Here is a 19,713-nt window from a genome sequence, read left to right as displayed (position 1 = left end):
ATATATATATCTCAAACGCTATGCTTAATTTTATCAAAAATCACATCAGGAATGGCCAGAGATTTTTAACTAGAAATGGAGCCTGGGGTTATGTGTCTAGGCCTAGTGGGCATACACATTCAAGGAAAGTAAAATCCAAGAAAAAAGGTGTTGGAGCACATACTAAAGATTTGGCAAGAGGGTTTCACACTTGAGAATACATCAGAGTCACTTGCCTCATAAGAGAGAGTGCTGGGCCTTACTTCTCAGGTATTTCTGACTTTGTAGATCTGTGCTGGAAACAGAAAATTTGCATTTCTAACCATCTCCCTCCCAGGCTACTACTGCTACTGATCCAGGTAGTGTACTTTGTGGAGTACTGAATCAGACCGTGGAGACGTAGCCTAGTCAGCTCAAGGGATCTGAGCAAGCTGCTTACTCTGATCTGCACAGAAAGAAGATGGTTTATAGAGATTTCTGAGAGAGTTGTGAGATCATGTGACTGAGTGGGACTCCAAATAGTTTTAAGGGACTTGCTTCCTCTTGAGTTACTGAACTTATAGCTGTAGTCTAGAAGCCAAAGGAATGAGAAGGGTTTCAGGAACTGAGATCAGAGTTAAAATCAACTGTTGTAAATGAGGTGGAAGACAATACATGGACTCAACTTGCAAAACTTCCAGCTAAGCTGAGTTAATTTCTCAAAGGTCATGCTGATATGTTTAAGCCAATTTATAGAAGTTTATTCCCTAACGTTGGTATCTTTTAGCTGATTATGTGCATGTGTCAAGGTGCAATAGACATGGTAGAGGAAGGGCAGCCCAGAGAGGGAAAGCTCATTCAAGCAAAGGAAATGACTTAGAAGGAGCCACGCCCAGTGGCTGCTCCCTATGCATCCCACTCTTAAATGCAATCAATACTCAGCAAAATAGTCATAAATTAATTCGTGGAAAAGTAGCAACCAGTTCAACCAGCAGGCAGCATGGGGACCAAGTTCACCTGTGGCAATATTAAAACGGAAACAACCTGAAATTCAAATCACATCTCATATTCTTCATTACACTGTACTAACTGGGTTTCCTGAATTTGAAAAAAATAATTTAAATGTAAAGTTTTCGCATACTATTTTCAGTGTTTCTTCCAGATGAAATTTGCATAACATAATAATAGTAATGACTTCAGACTTTGGGGGACATTGCCATTCGCTTTATTTACAGACTTTCATGGACTCAAGTGGATTTTCTTATTTTTCCTTCACAAAAGACTAATGGTACTGCATTCAACAGAACCATTTAGTAAAAAAAAAACTAGGAAAATATAGAAATGTTTGGGTAACTGAAGAGTCAAAGACTCCTGTTTATTTTCGTTCCATTTTTGCTAATTGGAAAAAGAAAAAACTACTTTGTGATGCTTGCAAGGGAAGCTATAGTTCAACTCGTGTATTAAAGTCCTGTAAAAAAATTACTCCGGAGACTTTGCCTGCACGCGGCGGTCAGATATTTCAGTGCCTGGTTGCTCCTTCCTGTTGCAGGTACATGTGACAGCGCTGCAGCTATGAGTGGAATTTTAAAGAGGAAGTTTGAAGACGTTGATGGCTCCTCGCCCTGCTCCTCTGTCCGGGAATCGGATGATGAAGTTTCCAGCAGCGAAAGCGCTGACAGCGGAGACAGTGTCAATCCATCCACCTCTAATCACTTCACCCGTGAGTACTAGAGCCACACCTGGGGTTTACTGTGAGGCTCGAGAGAAAAGAATCTTTTTTTTTGAATTTTTACCTTCATGGCTGTATATGCCCTTGCATTTTTCTAATGGGTGAAATGGATTAACTAAAAGTGAAATCTTTTTGAGGCACCTCAGTGGATTCCTTTATTTACATAGACTTGGCAGTGCATTATTTGGTCATGTTAGTTCACTGATGCAACCAAAGTAGTTATTTTATTCCTGCTGTCTTCGAGCACACAGGGCACTGGGAATAGACAAGAAATGTCTAATAAACTGAGATTAGAACAAAATGCATCTTCCCATAGCTGAAATGATGTCCTGGGAGAAAATGAAAGGGGTATCTAAGAATGGAGGTCTCAGCCACGATGAGAAAGAGGTCAGGCAGCTATGCATGGAGAGAGAGTGAAAGCCACTGACAGTCCTCAGTGCAGGCATGGCCTCTGTGAAGCCTTTTCTTCTCTCTTCCCATGGGTAATATTCAAAGTCCACAAAAGGAAAAAAAGGGAAGGTATGTTCTATCTTTGATTCCTTTCTCTGCCTCCCTGTAATGTTACCCATTCCTACTAGACAAGGTAAGGTGAAGTTTAAAGGACTGCTTGGAAAACTCTGAAGGTAGTGCTACCTAAGCCCAAGAAACTGGCTTGGAGTAGCCATGTAACCTTGGAATTTCTGCTCCTACAACATGAAGATTTTAACATGTCACAATATCATGGAAGATAGCTGGTCTTGGATTTTTTTTTATGATTACATTTATTTATTTTGTGTTGTGATGAGGCAGTGTGCACATGTGGTATGGAGATCAGAGGACAGCATGTGGAAGTGAGTTCTTTCCTTCCACCATGTGGGTTCTGGGGAACAAACTCTGGTCACTCTGCTTGGCAGCACTGAACCATCTTACCAGCCCCGTTTGTTTTTTATAGTTAGCTGATTTGATTAGTATATGAATCTCTAAGAGTACATTATTTTGGAAATATGACAACCTTCAAAAATCTCCAATGATTCAAACTATAAAAGAGATAATAAAGAACTCAATAACTGTTGAACATGAGGTGCATATACCAAAGTCAATGGCACTCCTTTAAGCAGTCATAATTAATTAAAAAATACATCGAAAGGACAATCACAACTGTTACAGCAGAAAAATCACAAACTACTTGGGGAAAAAGCTACTGAGATCTGCATAGTGACCTTTTACATGATGTGTTTGTATCACAATGTTATGAAATGAACTCGTGCTTTTGATTCAAATGATGGTTACTGACCATTGAGGCTTTAACAGTACTCATGATAATGACATCATCTCAATCAGGCACAGCCAGTGAGATAATACACATGAAAGAACATTGCAGAAGGTCAGTACAAGTCACATACTGTACCACAGATTATGGTATTACCTAACCCTTACTAGATGTTTGCTAGACTTCATTGGTAACAGGGACTCAGAAAGCCTAAGGACTTCACCTTTGATATGTATATGTGCCTCAGGCCAGTCTTAGTCTTTCCCATGATCTCATTCTGTTCCTTCATTATACAATATTGCAAATACAATCTTTAAAAATATTATTTTTAAAATTGTTAATCATGGGTGTGTGTGTATGTGAGTGCAGGTATCTATAGAGACCAGAAATGGGTGCTGAATCATCTGGAACTGGAGTTACAGATAGTTGTGAGCTGACTGACTTGGGTGCTTGTAATAGAACTTTTGTCCTCTATAGGAGCAGAAAGTACATTTAACCACTGAGCCATCTCTCTAGCCCTTTGAAATATTACTGATTGAAAATTATAAAAAAACTTAATAAACGTAAATTATATTTGTGCATATAAAGATAGATGACGTTATGTATGTCTTCTGAGTTAATATATAAGTGAGCATTCAAGCCCAGCCAACATAATGTTGAGAACATGACATAAATGTTGAAAACACATTCCAGATATCACAAATTGTTATTCAAAACAATATAATTGACCCCCCTCCATGGTGCTTTATCTAGGAAAGTACAAAAAACCCTGGCCTCTTACATACAAGAATTTAATTAGCTGGGCGTGGTGGCACATGCCTTTAGTCCCAGCACTTGGCAGGCAGAGGCAGAGGCAGGTGGATCTCTGTGAGTTCAAGGCCAGTCTGGTCTACATAGTGAGTTCCAGGTTTTTAAAAAAAAAAAAAAAAAAAAAAAAAAAAAAAAGAGGATTTAATTAAAAGATATGAGCATTATTGAATGAGAAAGGGAAAAATTCTTATTAAATGGTTTTATAATTCAAAATTTTGAAAATGAAGTATTTATTTGGTTGGTTTTGGTTTTGTTGTTTTTATTTGGTTTCGTTTGGTTTTGTAAAGATATGCTCTCACTTATTTAACACTGACTAGCCTGGAACTTTCTGTGTAGACCAGACTGGCCTCCAGCTTCCAGAGATCTGCCTCCTAAGTGCAGAGATTAGAGATGTGCACCATCACGCCAGCCCTTCTAAGTAATTTTGACTCTTGTGGCCTGATAAAATGCATTCCATATAGATTAAATACAAATTTTTTAAAATCATGAAGATTTTTCATTTTTGTAAGGCAGAAGGTAGATTATTGTATGAGCTTTGAGGTGGTAGGAAAGAATAATATTAGAAAACATTTAACTTTAAACACACAAAAATATCAAACTTATTTGCTACAAAAAATCAAAGCAAAAAAGAAGCAGTTTATTTTGGAAAACTGTATTTAGTAAAGGATTAGATTATTTTCTAAATAGTACATAGAAACACATGTAATTTTTCTTTTCCAAGTATCCCTGGCTGGCCTCTAACCTGAAACCATTTGAACTCATCATTTATGATTGACTTTTAGAGTTAAGGGAATATCTCAGCTAGTTTGCTAAGACACCGTTTTAACTTTGTACCAAACAGAGTCTAGCAGATTCTGTTTTTGGTTTTGTTCTGTTTTTAGATTTGATTTTATTATCATTTTATGTATATGTGTATGTGAGAGTATGTACATGTAGAGTGTAGGTGCCTGTAGAGTTCAGAAAAGAGTGTTAGATTCCCTCGAGCTGGTGGTTGTGAACTGCCCAGCATGGATGCTGGGAACCAAACTTGGGTCCTTTGGAAGAGCAGCAAGTGCTTTCAACCATGGAGCTATCCCTCTAGCCCCACAAATTCTAGTTTTTAAAGACAATTCAATAAATGACTTACTAGCAGTGCCCTTTCCAGCCAATAGTCTCCTTTCTCTCTGTATTCACCCTGTGGAGAAAAAGATAAAGTAGGAGAATAAAAAGAATCAAATGACAAAAGTTCTTTGTAGAATATTTTCTGTATAAAAGATCTCAGCATTTTGACCTGCATGAGTGTGGTGGTTAAAATGTTTCTCTTTTTTAAAAAACACATTTCAAATTATTCACTGCTTCGGAAATCAATATAAAACATTTTAAAAAATGGTTTTATTATTTCAATTAGATTAGTTATACATTTATTTGCAACATCTTCTTGATGTAACTCTATGATTATAAACCTTCAAAGATATTACGACTAAATCCTATTTCTTTAACTTATTTTTCTACCATCAAAGTGAAAATGATTTCTTGTCTTGAAATAAAGAAAAGTTTTCAGACTAACCAGATTTGTGCAGCAATATGAAAGATTCACACGAGATTTTTGAAAACGTGGTTGCCATTATTTAAGTTTCACTCATCACGGTTCATCTTTCCAATTTCCGAAAGCCTGTGCTCAGAGCTTTCCAGTCACTGACACATTGTACACTACAACATTCCTTGTTTTCACACATATAGAATTTAATAAGATTGCTTGGTACATGTCAGCCGCTGTGGTAGTGGGAATTTCATGCTATTCTAAGCTTCCTGTGAAGATTTTCAATTTGTAGCTCACCACATTATGATAATAACAGCTTCAAAATGCAAATTAGAAAGAATCTGATGGCTTTTTCCTTGAACTTCTAAATTTTGCTAGGCAACCAGCATCCTTACCAGTGATCAACCAAGGTCATAGTTTGTACTTTTCTTGAAATAGAAGCAGCGGATTCCATAGGGCTGTGGAACGCTTTGTTTCACCAAATCCCTCTGGCTCTTTAGCCAATCATTCTGTCAAAAGGAGGCTACGTAGAAACCTGAGGAGTGACTTTTTTCTTCTGCCCTCTGAAGTTTCTTGGCATTTCACACTAGTAACAAGAAGCTGTGTGATGAAACACTGTCCCAAATGGAACATATGATTTCTCCTGCAGCAGTGTTCCAACAAATAAGTGGAGTAGGTATAGGAAGCAAAAATACGAAGTAAGAGAGGCTTCCTAAACTGCATGAGAGTTGGTAGCAATGCCTTTCAATGGTTAGCTTTTCTAATTCACAGCATACTTCCACATTCTTGAGATTTTTAAACATACAATTGTTGTGTGAAGTCATTATATCCATAATAAAAGTAAAAATTAATAACCAGGAATGTATTTATAATTTTCCCAAGAGCTGAATTATGTTGTTCTCCTTCCCCCCTTCCCTTTTCCCATGGCCTACATTTTCTCTGAATTCACGGTGCATAAATACAAGTCAGTTTTCCTTCAGTTATTTTCTCTTACTGATTGCACATTTCATAATGGGATTTGATATCAAGAATCAGTAGAAAACAGATTTCAATGTGAAACTTTCCTGAAAGTGTGGCTGGAACATGTCTGCCATTTTCTCTTCACTAAGCAGTTAAAATACTCTGAAGCCTTAAAGAATGTGATACATACAGGCTCTGTGCTAGGTGCTCTCAGCGACATCAAAGTGATAGACTCCAAACAGCTAATGTGCACTGGAGTGTCAAGTACAGTCATCCAGCCTCGTGATATCATTTTGAGAATATATGCTTACCAAGACAACTGTAGCAATCTACCCATGAATCAAATGATTTTTAAAAAATAGCTCTAGCATTTGGGCAGAAGGTCATCATAGGAGCTTTAGAAGCCTGGGCAGGAAGTAGGATTCTGTGATACTCAGAAACTCCTTTTATGCTCTGTGATAAGGACTCCATAGACAAGAATTCAAGCTAATCACAAGTTAAACAAAGCAGGAAAAGATAGGCAGGATAAAGTCACCCCTGAAATGCTCCTGTTACATGAAGAGATTCCCCTTTAATTTGGAAAAGAACCAATTAAGCAAGGGCTTATGGAACTGGACCAGCAGCCAGCTGCAGACCCTCTCTGGCATCATGAAGATCATGGCCATGTCATGTCCACCTCTGAACCCCAGATATAGAGCAGACAAATCATTAGATTCACAGTTTAATTGTCAGAGATAAGGGAGTTAAAGAGTTGGGATGATTATGAGTAGAGGAAGAGATGAGCTATGAGATACCAGTTATTTAACAAATATAGACTTGAACATGCTGTAAAGACTATTGACTGATGTAATGGATTGCTTTACCTGAGAGGCTGTGGAAGTGATGTATCACTAATCGCTGATCATGCTACTTCCTCTTGTAACTTAGACCCTCTTCAGGATGGATGTTTTTTCCTTTGTCATCCAAACTATAACCATCTAAATTCTCTGCCTGCTACAAGGCTCACATAAAATATTCCTTCACCAAGTCTCACCCCATCCTTCTTCTTTACCACCTACTTGGAATCTACTCTGTTCTACCACCATTCAAAAACACTAGTGACGGCATCCTCTCTTCCTTCCACTTCAGTTTTGAGCAGACTTAGTGATGTTGATAGCCACGGGGTGGTTTGCTAAACAGGTTAGCGTCTTACTTTCTTGTCCTTTTTGTCATGAAGGCTTCTGTTCCATTTGTGAACTTTGTCAGCACTGCATTTAATAACCTGTGTGTGTGGTCTCCTGATTTTATTATTTTTTTTTATTTTTGAGAATTTCATATATTAGTATTGTCTTTGCATTATTTTCATCCCTCCCTGTCCCCCTCCAACTCCTCCAGTGTCCCCTCACTCCCTCTTGATTTCTTGTCCTCTTCTTTGATTATATTGTTACATATACATTCATATATATACTGAGCTCATTTAGTGGTGTTTTTGAGTACCTGTGTTTAGGACTTCCAACCTGGGATTAGATAGCCTCTCAGGGAGCTAGTCCCTGGAGAAAACTGATTCTCCCCCTCTTAGTATCCATTGGTTGACTGTAACTCTTCATCTTGAAGTAGGACCCCATGACATTCCTCACCTTCCACTTGGCATTTCAGCTGGTTATGTCATTATGCAGATCTCATTAGACTACCATAGTATGAAGATTTCATTAATGTAACTTGCCTACCATGTCTAGAATGCATTAACTAGAAGCAAATGTTTTGTCCCTCTGGCTCTTACATTCTTTCCAACCCTTCTTCTGTGATGTTCCTTGAGCTTTAGGTATAAAGGTTGCATTGTAGAAGAGTCATTTACAGCTGGGCACCTCTCTGCATTTGACCAGTTGTAGAACTTTGTAATAATGTTCATCTGTTTCAAAGAGAAGCTCCTTTGATGAGTGGTTAGAGGTACACTTGTCTATAAATATAAGATACATATTTAGATTATAGTAAGAAATTACATTGGTCTAGGAAGTGACAGAAGTAGGTTTTTCTCTAGGGCCTATAACCTCTCCTGCCATGTGTACTTGGCTGTGTGTACAGTACCACACGAGTTCCCTCCTATTGGCCTTAAGTCCAATTAAATAGCTGTGAAATACCTCTGAGATAAAAGTACCACTACTGCACCAATAGAGATTATTTTCTTGGCCAATTATTGTTGCAGTTCATAGACTTCATAGGGAGATGGGATCATTGACTGTTTTTCTCCCTTGGCAACTTACATAGCATTTTCTGGTACTATAGAGCTAGTCTTCAGGAAAGAAGCTTCCAGATCAGTTTCAGTTCAATTACTCCAAAGTCTGTGTTCAAAGTATACCCTGTCTTCAGCAACAAAGCCTTACCTTCAAATTCTGGGAGGAAGTCAAGGGCTGTGTTGATAGTCTCTACTATTTTAGGAATCTCTTGGACTACCCTAACCAACAACTTGAAGGGAGGCTTCCTTTGCCTGGCATTGTAATTTTTGTTATATAGCCTTCAGCTATGCACATGGGCTCACATTTATATTATATGTGTTTTTTTTTTTTTTTTCATTAGACTATTAACTACGACATTTCCCTTTGGTTTTCCACACCACTTAAACATAATTTATCTTTCTACTCCTCTGTAGCCCTCTGTCTTCTCTCCCTAGTTAAAGTACCCCTCATTTTCCCCTTGATAATACCCGTCTCCTGCTATCCCTCTCTTTTTTGTTTTTTTCTTGTTGTTTTTGTTTGTTTGTTTGTTTGTTTTTGAGACAGTGTCTCCTATAGCCTCAGCTGGCCTGGAACTTGCTATGTAAACCAGAGAGTCCCACCTGCCTCTGCCTCCTGAGTGTGGGGATTAAAGGAGTACCACCACCATACCAGGTTTTCCATAATATTTTAAAAATTTTTGTTTTTTATTTTTATGTGTATGAGTGTTTTGCTTGCATGTATGTAACTACATCACATCCATGCAATGCCCATGGAGGCCAGAAAAGAGCATTGGATCTTATAGAACTGGTGTTAATTATGGTTGTTAGCCACCATGTGGGTGCTGGAAACCTAACCCAGGTCCTCTGCAGGAGCCGTCAGTGATCTTAACCACTGAGCCATCTTTCCAGATCCTCTCCACAGTATTTTTCTAAACTAGAATTTTGCCTCTGAAATATCAAATTCCTATATTCCAAATTCAGTGTTTTAGCCCCTTTTCTTCTACTTCCTTCTTTCCTTTCCTGAGAACTTTTTTTTTTTTTTTTCATGGCTCTTTTCAGTTTATTGCATGAAGGAGTTACACTAGTTCAAGTTAAAAGCAGACCCCAAATGGTTACATTATACAAGCTGTGAGGTTTTTAAACTTGTGACAAGGGACAAAAGGGAAATTCTACTCATTGCAAGAACTTTTAACCTCATTTTCTTAGCTTCCCTACAGTATTACACCCCCCTCCCCCCTTTTTCTCAGTACTGGTGATTGAACCCAGGGCCTTACACATGCTAGGCAAGCACTCCCACTGAGCTGTGTCCCTAGCCCCTGCCACTTGTCTTTGCCAATCGTCCTATGCTTTACCATTGGCTCCATTACTTCAGTGTAATATTTCATTATCTATCATTGCATAGCCTTTTTCCAATGTCAATTTTTTTATTTTAAATGCATGAAAACCTTTAAGATATTTTTGAGAAAATGAAATAAACTATATTTTTCAAAATCAGCTGCTTGTTATTGCATTGTAGCCATCTTCCTGGGTGCCTAGAGTCAATTTCCTTCCTCAAGCCATGGCTCCCTCCACATGCCTCCTACACAGCAGGTCTCCTTGCCTTCTCCTATCTTCAGCTTCCATCGTATTTTTTTCAGTTGTGTATACTTACCTTGGAAAGCATCGCATGTGAAAGGCCTTTTCAAGGAGTAATTGCATGTCCATTGAAGGCAGGAACAAGGTCTTTGTTTGTCCAGTATCTAGTAAACACTTCAATATTTACATAACTGATGAATGCATGGACACTGGGCATGCATTGCCTGACAGTCACTGATGTACTGGCAGGAGCTAGATGTCCAGAAGCAACAGGATATAATCCAGTTTATAAAGAGATTCACAGTCCAGTAACATTTCATTCTAGCATGTTTGCAACACTTACTGTATTCTGTTTTACATCATCACTATTCATGTAAGCACCTCATATTTTCTGGATATTAAAAGAGCTTAACTACTTTTCACTGCTTTGAGTGGTTCTGATTCAACTGTTGTTAAATGCTTGATAAATAATCCTCTGTTTTGTAGTGACTTGGCTTTAGTAGTACAACTAGATCATATAAAGTAAAAATCATTTATTTTAGGGCTGAATAATGGCATGGGAATTAGTAAAATGCATTTGAATTCACAAGTTAACTCAATAACTTATGATTGGATGGGTGTCATTTTGATATCAAGATCCTGGTTTGTCAGTTTTCATATTCAAATACAGGTGATGATGGTGAGCTATGTTTCAGAAAGAATTCTGCTGTAATTATGCATTCCCAGCATGTACCTTCCTGGTTTCGTTTGCTTATATATAGCTTTCCCAGGCACAAGCCTGGCTGCTTAATTGGAGGCCATGCAGCTGTTTATGCAGTAGCTGTATAACATACTTGAGGGATTCTAAGTTGCTGTCACCTTCACCATCTCTTCAATCAGCTGGGGGAAAAATGACATTACTAAGTCAGATCACTAACATATAAATACACTTAATTTAGTTTTCATTTGGCTTGTTTTGCATTCAGGATAGGGACCAAACCTTTAGCTTTGGTAATGGTAGCATTAGATTTCACTTTTTATCTCACTCTACTAAGATTTATTTGGAAAAATGTTTTTTCCTTTTCTATTTCTTCTTTTTTCCAATGCCATAGTCTCTATTAATCCATCTCAAATTTACCCATCTGTATCTCTGTTTATGTGTATTTGTGTTCTGCCACATAGGTCCTCATCTTCCCTCTGTTCTACTAACAAGCCTTCTAGACTCTCTGTCTCTGTCCTCTTCTATGCAAACTTTGCCCTCTACAGAACAACCATTCAGTCACTTCCAACTGGACTCACCCCTGTAGCTTCCATAACCCACAGCAGCACAATCTGACCAACCTATACACTGCACTGCCTTTTCACCTTCTCTTTATCCCCCAACTCCAGCCACACTGATCTCTAATCACTTCTTTGAACAGAATAAACCTTTTTGCACTATAATCTGGCCTGGAGTGCTATTCTCGTAGATAAATCTTTCTATTTCATATTTGACATTCAACATCAGCTTCTTATGTGATCAGCGCATCTGAAGTATACAGGTCCACACTCCTTATCTCATAGACAGAAAGAAAGGTAACAGGGATTTTGGACTTGCTGTCAAGTATTCCAGCAAACATTTAGAAATATATGAAATGACATTGAAGATAAAAGCAATGATGCTATATATTTACTATCCTATTCTCTACATTTTGTATAACAATATTTCTATAATACAGAAAATATTTGTGCAGGTCCGGCTTGCTCTGAAATCCCCCATGAAAGAATAAGGGTTTAAAAATGCCAATTACAACTTTGAAAAAGAGTAAGAAATAGAGGGGTAAATGCTAACCCTAACTGATCTGGACACTTAAAATGTGAAAATAGGTAAAAAGCTGTGGAATTAGCCCACAGCTGTACATGGAACACATGGAGAACTTAGGAACAGAACCACATTTAAATGACAACTTGGTATGTGACAGAGGAAACAGAACAGATGAGTTGGGAAAGAAGTGACTATACCAATAAATGACTTTTAATAAAAGAGATAAAATTTCTACTGTATTTCATATATGAAAATAAATCCTCAATGAGGTAAGGATCTAAATGTAAAAATATCAAAACTGCAAGATTTGTGGGAAAATATAAGAAAATATGTTCATATTAGAGTAAAATACAATGTATGAAAAAATATGAATAAATTAAAACAATTTTGTATTTATATTCAATCAACAAAGTGAAGAGATAGGCAGGCTATGGACTAGAAGGAGCCCTGTACAAGTTATTATGAGTTGAAGAATTCATATGTGAATATGAAAAGAACTATAAAAATAAGAAAAAGCTAGTGCACTGAAAGTAGACACAGAATATGTACATATAATACACAGAAAATGCTAATACAATTATGAGTAAACATTTCCCATATGTTATATCATCAATTTAGCACAGTTTGAAGATCATCAATATGATATATATGCTAGGGGGCCAAGATAGGACCTTCCTCACCCTGGCGTGAGAGTCAAGTGGCTAATCACTTGTGTAATTCAAGCACACAGAACAACACTATGATTTACAGAGTTACAACTCTGCTTAAGAAGAGATGATGCCACACAATACACAGTAAAGAGTAGCAGACCCAGTTGGAGGTGTTTAACTTTGCTTTCTCACATTTACTTGCATTTTAAATGAAAAAGCATGAAGTAAACAGGGCAAAAATTAGTATCAATAAATGTGGTTATTAAGTAAATTTTATTTTCTAGAAATTTGCAACATTTTATAGGTTTAAAACATAATGTTTAGATCCTATTATGTAAATTTAAAGACCTAGTACATACAGTTTTTACATGCATTTTTTGTGAGAGAAAGTTCACAGATCACCCAACCATTCATGGTTCCCTTTATTTTCTCTTTCAGTACTTCCCCTTGTTTATTTTTTAAATTAATTACTTAATAACCACACAGAAGAAGCATTTCATTACAAAAGCATTGACATATTCAATAAAATTTCCAGAGCTAAGATGCATATCTTTCAAAATTGGCTGTAAATTTTTAGGTTTACAGTGGAATTAATACAGTTATACAGTATTGTATTCAGTATAAACACTATAAGACATAAAATTGAATGAGGTTTTAACCTTTAAAAAAGATCTCCATTTCATTTTAAAATATAGTTTCGGGGCTGGAGAGATGGTTCAGCGGTTAAGAGCTCCTGCAGAGGACCTGGGTTCAATTCCCAGCACCCACGTGGCGGCTACGAACCATCCTTAACTCCAGTTCCAGGGGAATGCGAAGCCTTCTTCTGACCTCCGTGACATTGCATGACCTCATTTATATATATATAGTTTCATACAGAAAAACTCATTTTTTTGGTCTTTTTGAAAAACTAATTTTTAATGTAACTAACAGATGTTTCCACGTGAGTCTCTAATCTCTATATATCTGATTATTATTAGCCATAGCCGGTTACTTTCTGAGATCCTTGGCACCTGAGCATGGATAGAAAGTCATCAGGTAGATTTCAATGGTAATGTGTTTCACCTCTACTACTTAACATGAAGCAAATTTTTATGCTTCTTCCTCCAATATAATTCATTTTTAAAAATTTATTGATTTTGTGTGTATTTCATCCAGAACATCCCAAACAATCTTATTCATCTGTATACCTACATCCCAGGTGGCACCCTCCCATGCCCCCACCCCTAACCCCCACTGGAGCCTATATACTCTGTCATCCCTATTACTGTCCACTGTGTTGTTGACACCCCCAGCCATTCCCCAGTGCTTGTCCATCTGCTGACTCTAGTCAGCCTATCTAGAGTTCCTTGTTTTAGGAAGATCACCTCTTCCTCATCTAGTGGCAATCAGTTGCCAATATTCCTTTAGATAAGATTGGGGTCTGCTGTTCATTTTCCCAGTTCTATGCTGGGTTACTGTCTGGGAGTCTTTTGGGCCATGTGGTTCTTGTCTTTGAGTCTATTTATATGATTTATGATGTTTATTGACTTATGTATATTGACTTATGTATATTGAGATGCAGGCATCTCTGGAATAAAGCTCACTTGATCATGGTGGATGATTTTTTTGATGTGTGTCTGAATGCAGTTTGCAAGTATTTTGTTGAGAATTTTTCCATTGATGCTCATTAAAGATATGGGTCCTTAGTTTTCTTTTTTGGTTGTATCTATACCTGGCTTTGGTATTAGCAAATACCAAATATAAGTGGTATTAGAGTGAATACCAAATATAATTCCTTCATAGAAGGAATTTGGAAGTTCTCCCTCCATTTCTGTCTTTTTGAATAAATTAAGTAGTATTGGCTGTAGATCTTATTTAAATGTCAGGTAGAATTTTGCTGTAAATCCATCTGGTCCTGGGCTTTTTTCAGTCGGGAGATTTTTTTATTACTGTTTCAATTTCCTTATCTGTTATAGGTCTGTTTAAGCTGTTGATCTCTTCTTGGTTTATATTTGGTGGTTCTCATGCTTTTAGAAACCCGTCCATTTCTTTTAGGTTTTCAAATTTAGTAGCATATAGGTTTTTAAAGTACTCCCTTATAATATTCTGGATCTTTTTGGTGTCTGTTATTATATTTCCCCTTTCATCTCTAATTTTGTGGATGAAGGTGCTCTTTCTTTCTTTTGGTTAACTAGGCTAAGGGTCTGTCAATCTTATTTATCTTTTCAAAGAACCAGCTCTTGGATTAATTGATTCCTTATATTGTTTTCTTTGTTTCTATTTCACTACTTTCTGCTCTGCTTTTTGTTATTTCTTCTTGTCTGCTGGGTTTGGGTTTTGGTTTGTTGCTTTTCATGTGTCTTGAATTGCAGTGTTAAGTCATTTATTTGTGTTCTTTCTGATTTTTTAATGAAGGCACTTAGAGCTAAAACTTTCCTCTAAGGCCTGCTTTCAACATGTCCCAGAGGTTTTGTTGTGTCATATTGTCCATTTCATTTAGTTATAGGAATACTTTTATTTCTTTCTTAATTTCTCTTTTGACCCATTCATCATTCAGGAGTGTGTTGTTTAATCTCCATGTGTTCATATTGTTACTAGGGTTTCTTCTGGTGTTGATTTTAAGCTTTGTTGCACTGTGGTCTGATAGAATGCATGGACTTATTTCAGTCTTTTTGTTTTTGTTGATGCTTATTTTGTGCTCCAGTATATGATCCATTTGGGAGAAAGTTCCATGGGGCGCTGAATGGAAAGATATTCTTTGGTGCTTGGGTGGAATATTTGGTAGATGTCTGTTAGTTCTATTTTATGTATGGTATTGTTTAATTCAGATGTCTCTCTGTTATTTCTTTGTCCTGTTGATCTATCTAATGGAGACAATGGGTTATTGAAGTCCCTTACCATTAATGAGTTGGGATTAATCTGGGTCTTAAAGTCCAATAGTACTCTTTTTAGGAAGTTGGGTGAACCAGAGTTTGGTGACCATATGTTATTGATTGTAATATCTTCTTGGTCAATTGTTCCTTTGATCCGAATGGAGTGGCCCTCTTAATCTCTTTTGATTAGTTTTAGTTTGAAATCTATTTTGTCACATATTAGAATTGCAATGCCTGCTTTTTTATCTTAGTACCATTTGCTTTGTATATTTTTTTCCATCTGTTCACCTTAAGGTAGTGCCTGTCCTTGAAAGTGAGATGAGTTTCTTGCAGACAACAAAAAGATGGGTTTTGTTTCTTAATCCATTCAAGTAGTCTGTGTCTTTTGATTGTGGAGTTCAGTCCGTTGATATTTAAAGTTATTAATGAAAGATGTGTATTGATTCCTGTTGTCTTTATTTCTGTTCACATTCTTGATGTAGGTGTGCCTTTCCATAGTTATACCTTCATTAAGTTTCTTTCTGTAACCCTTTGGGTATAGTCATTCCTTTCTTCAGCTCTTTGCTTCAAGAACTCCCTGAAGGGCTGGTTTTGTGGATGTGAATTCTTTCAACCTATTTATCTCATGAAAGATTTTTCTTTCCCCTTCAACTATGGTAGACATTTTGGCTGGGTAAAGCAACTTGGGTTGGCATCTGTGGTCATTTAGAACTGGGAATACTTTGGTCCAGGCTCTTCTGGCTTTCATAGTTTGCACTGAAAAGTCAGCTGTAACCCTCGTGGGTTTTCTTTTATATGTGACTTGTTGTTTTTCTTTTGCAGCTTTCAGTATTGTCTCTTTGTTCTGACCATGTAATGTTTTTACTATGATGTGCCGTGGAGAGTTTCTTTTATGATCCTGTCTATTTGGTGTTATATATGCCTCTTGTATTTGTATGGGCATGTCTTTTTTTTAATTTGGGGAAATTTTCTTCTACAATCTTGTTGAAGATCTGTTCCATACCATTATCTTGAGATTCTTCTCCTTCCTGTATGCCTATGATTCATAAGTTTTAGTTTTTTTAAGATGTCACACAATTCTTGCATTTTCTTAAATTCCATTCTTGTGTTTTCCTAAATTTTTCACAATCTTTGCTTGAATGGTCTAATTCATTCTGTTTGTCTTCCAGTCTTGATGTTCTGTTTTCCATTTCATTCATCCTATTGCTGAGACTTTCTCTTGTTGTTTCTAATTGGCTTACTGAGTGTTTCACTTCCTTCTTCATTTCAGCCTGAGTATTCTTCAATATTTCTAACTCTTTTCTGAATTCATTCAGAAGTTTATCCCTATCTTCTTTCAGTTCTTTGATTTCTTGTTTGTGTGTTCCTAAAATTCACTGAATTCTTTTATCATGTTTGTAATTGTGCTTTTGAATTCCATGTCCTGTGTTATCTGTAGGAGTTCTCACTGAACTCCTTTACAGGACTGTTGGTATGTGGTGGGGGTATATTATTTGGGTTTTTCATGTTGTTATTTGTTCGTTGTGACTTTGACATGTGGTTTTCTTTTATAGTTTTCTATTCTTGTGTGAGACTGAAGCTTTCCTTTGTTGAGTTTAGGTGTGCTTCTTTTTGTAAACTTTATTTGCCTTTGTGGTTTACTTGTTGGGTATGAAAAGCTAGTTGGTCTAGGCTTCTCTTTTGATTTTATACTGGAGGGGCCAAATTGTCTTCCTCTTGCTTCTCAGGAGTTTCCACAGAGGCCCAAGTTGGATGATGATCAGATACTCTCAGGCTTTCTCCTAAGGTCGGGATCCCTCCAGGAAAGATGCTGGCCTCAGGAATTTAGGGGCTGGGCTGGCCTGGGAGCAGGGACCAGGAATGATGCTGGCCCCAGGAAGCTGGTGATGCCGCCCAGTGTTGCAAAGGGAGGTGGGGGTGGGAAGAGGCCCTGAGGGCTCCTGGGGACTACAGGAAGGAATTGGGTTCCTCTGGTTGCAAAGGATTAGGAAGCAGTAGGGATTCTGGGCCAAGAAGTCAGTGAATGGATCTGGGGTGCCAAGACAAGAAATGGGCCAGTGCCCAGGCTAGGAGGAGAGATGGGGTGGGGGAGCTGGGAGGGTGAATGAGGCTGGGGGACTGAAGGAGCAGTGGGTGCCTCTGAATTTACCCAGGAAAGATGCTGCCCCAGGAAGCACCCCCTTTTTTATTCTTCTTGGTATGTAATATAGTACACAGGATTTTATACTCTATTGGGTACTTTGGGTTTTTGTTTTCTTTACACTTGTACTGCTATAGTGGGATGTGGGAAAGAAACCTATATGTAGCCCAATGATAGACTCTTCCATGCCAAACTTTTAATTTGTCAAAACTAAAATTTTACTAATTCGTTTAGCTGCTTTCTCTTCACAGAGATAATAAAGTTGTATTTTCAAACATTCTAGTGAAATCACTTCACATGTGTTCTTCACATGTGTCTTCTTATCACACAAAGTTCTAAAATTTCAGAAGCCTAATCTACCTCCAGTGTTAGACTTTTGTCCCCTCAGACATTTATAAAAATCACCAATGGGCATTGCTACAGTTCTTATAAATATACTGTACTCTGTCGTATCTGTGGTAAGTACCATGCAGTCTGGTTTTGCCTCTCCGTGTAGTAAGGCAGAATACTGTTTAGATCGTGATCCAAAAACTAGTAGTCTTTTGTTTGAGAGCTGTTGTGAAGAAGACGCATAGTTTTACTATGATTTTTTTCCCCTAGAGTGTTGCGGTCCTCAGGCCAGCTGTGAAGACCCTAACCTGGATCGGGTCCCCTGCCAATTAGGGGGGTGGGTAAGAGGCGCGGAGTCACAACACACAGACCCGGGAGTTGGGTAGAAGCAAGCACTAGGCGAGGTGCTGCAGGCTCGTTTAATGTAGGAGGGGGCACACCTTATATCTCCCTTTTCTCTGCCCCCAAGTCCCTTTAGTCAGCATATCGTTTTCTGATTGGTCCACGCCATGCAGTCTGTCAGCAGTCACTGGGCTCTTGAGCAGGGTACAGAAGCGTGGGCTCCTTATGAGGCTATTTGCAGACCAAGAAGTGAAGTGAATTCTTGCTAAATCCCAGGGCTTTGGGTCGTGCCATCTTTGGAGTCCTCCTGCTACATTTCCACCCTTTTTCTTTAAAAATGACTGTCCAGCAAGAGCCTGTAGGCAGCTCTGCTTCGGGATGACCCCAGGATCATGGACTGTGCCTGTCTTAGGTTGTTCTATTTGGGCATGAACCTTACCCGTCATTGGAGCATGGACATACACATCCATGTCCTGGCTTAGGTTGATTCAGCCCAACAGGATCTTACCTGTCATTGGCTTCCAGCCTCCAAGGGGTATCATTCCAGGGGATCAATCGAGGTGGGGAATTATCTGTAGGAGGCCTTGTACATTTGTGCAAGCCAAGTCTGTCGGGCTGCATAGGGCAGGTTGAAATCATGTTCATTTATTGCTCTGAGGGCCTGATACACTGAGTGATTGAATTTTCTCTGACTGCAGGAATGAAGAACAAGGCTTTTAAGAAGCAGAAAGAGAAGATGTTTGCATTGAGAGATGGGTAGGTCGGGTAGAAGGCAGTGCAGACTGCGAGGAGAAAGGTGAAATTGTTGGTGTAAGGCTCTGGCTTGTTCTAGTAGAGGAACAGACATAATAAGTTTATCTACTTTGTCATTTCCCTTTGCCAAGATCCCAGGGAGCTTGGTGTGTGATCTTATGTGGGAGATGTGCCAGGGCCATTGTCTGTTATCTAAGATAATCTGGAAAGCTCTCATCTTTCTAGTGATGGGATCCTTGTGGCCTTTTACCCAATCAAAGGGAAGACATCTGAGGGCCTGAACCGCATACTGGCTGTCTGAGAATATATTGAGTGGCTCAGTCTGGCAGACTTGGACGATTTTAACAAGGCCAGGAGCTCCCTCAACTGGACAGAGCTGGGATTGGCTTGTATGTAACAGGTGACATCCTTTCCCATGTGCTGAATGACAGTGCCATAACGGGACTTATTGGCATCTGAGAAGGCTAACGTGGCTAAAGGTAGGGGGTTTTTGCAGGGGGAAGTGTGTGGCTGAGTGGTGATTTCCAAACAGGCCAGGCTGTCCAGTCATTTGTCTGGGGGTGCATGGTTATCCAACTCCCCTGTGAACCCGGACATCAAGTTGGAAAGCCAGAGAGTCTGCCCATAATGTTTGGGAATGCTTAAGAGGAAAGGGCACTATAATTTTGTCAGGTTCCTTCCTGAATATGCACCTGTAGGTTTGTCGGGCCTTAATTGCTAACTTGAAGGCAATATCATACTTAGAGCTAAGCCTAGTTAGGTCTGAGGTAGCCAGGTGGATCCACACCAGGGGGTCTTGCTGCCATAGCACCCCCAAGACACCATTTTTAATCCAGAGGATTAAGGCCAGTAATGGCTCTGCTGGGTCATGA

The 19,713-nt window shown here is 38.4% G+C and overlaps 1 protein-coding gene across 3 annotated transcripts in view; it reads left to right on the top strand.

The window, feature by feature from the left end:
* Positions 1–19,713, top strand: part of Csrnp3 (cysteine and serine rich nuclear protein 3) — a 231,407-nt gene that overhangs the window by 131,868 nt on the left and 79,826 nt on the right. For all 3 annotated transcript variants that reach the window (XM_008830899.2, XM_029562408.1, XM_008830898.2), the window contains one exon: positions 1,508–1,678. In XM_008830899.2, the coding sequence (XP_008829121.1) occupies positions 1,531–1,678 (148 nt within the window). In that variant the 5' untranslated portion in view covers positions 1,508–1,530. The remainder of the gene's footprint in view (positions 1–1,507; positions 1,679–19,713) is intronic.

This window comes from Nannospalax galili, unplaced genomic scaffold (assembly GCF_000622305.1).
Source record: "Nannospalax galili isolate Female #2095 unplaced genomic scaffold, S.galili_v1.0 scaffold514, whole genome shotgun sequence".
In the NCBI taxonomy this organism is placed as follows: domain Eukaryota; kingdom Metazoa; phylum Chordata; class Mammalia; order Rodentia; family Spalacidae; genus Nannospalax; species Nannospalax galili.
The sequence above is the reverse complement of the archived record's forward strand: the minus strand, read 5'-3'. Positions and strand labels throughout refer to the sequence as shown.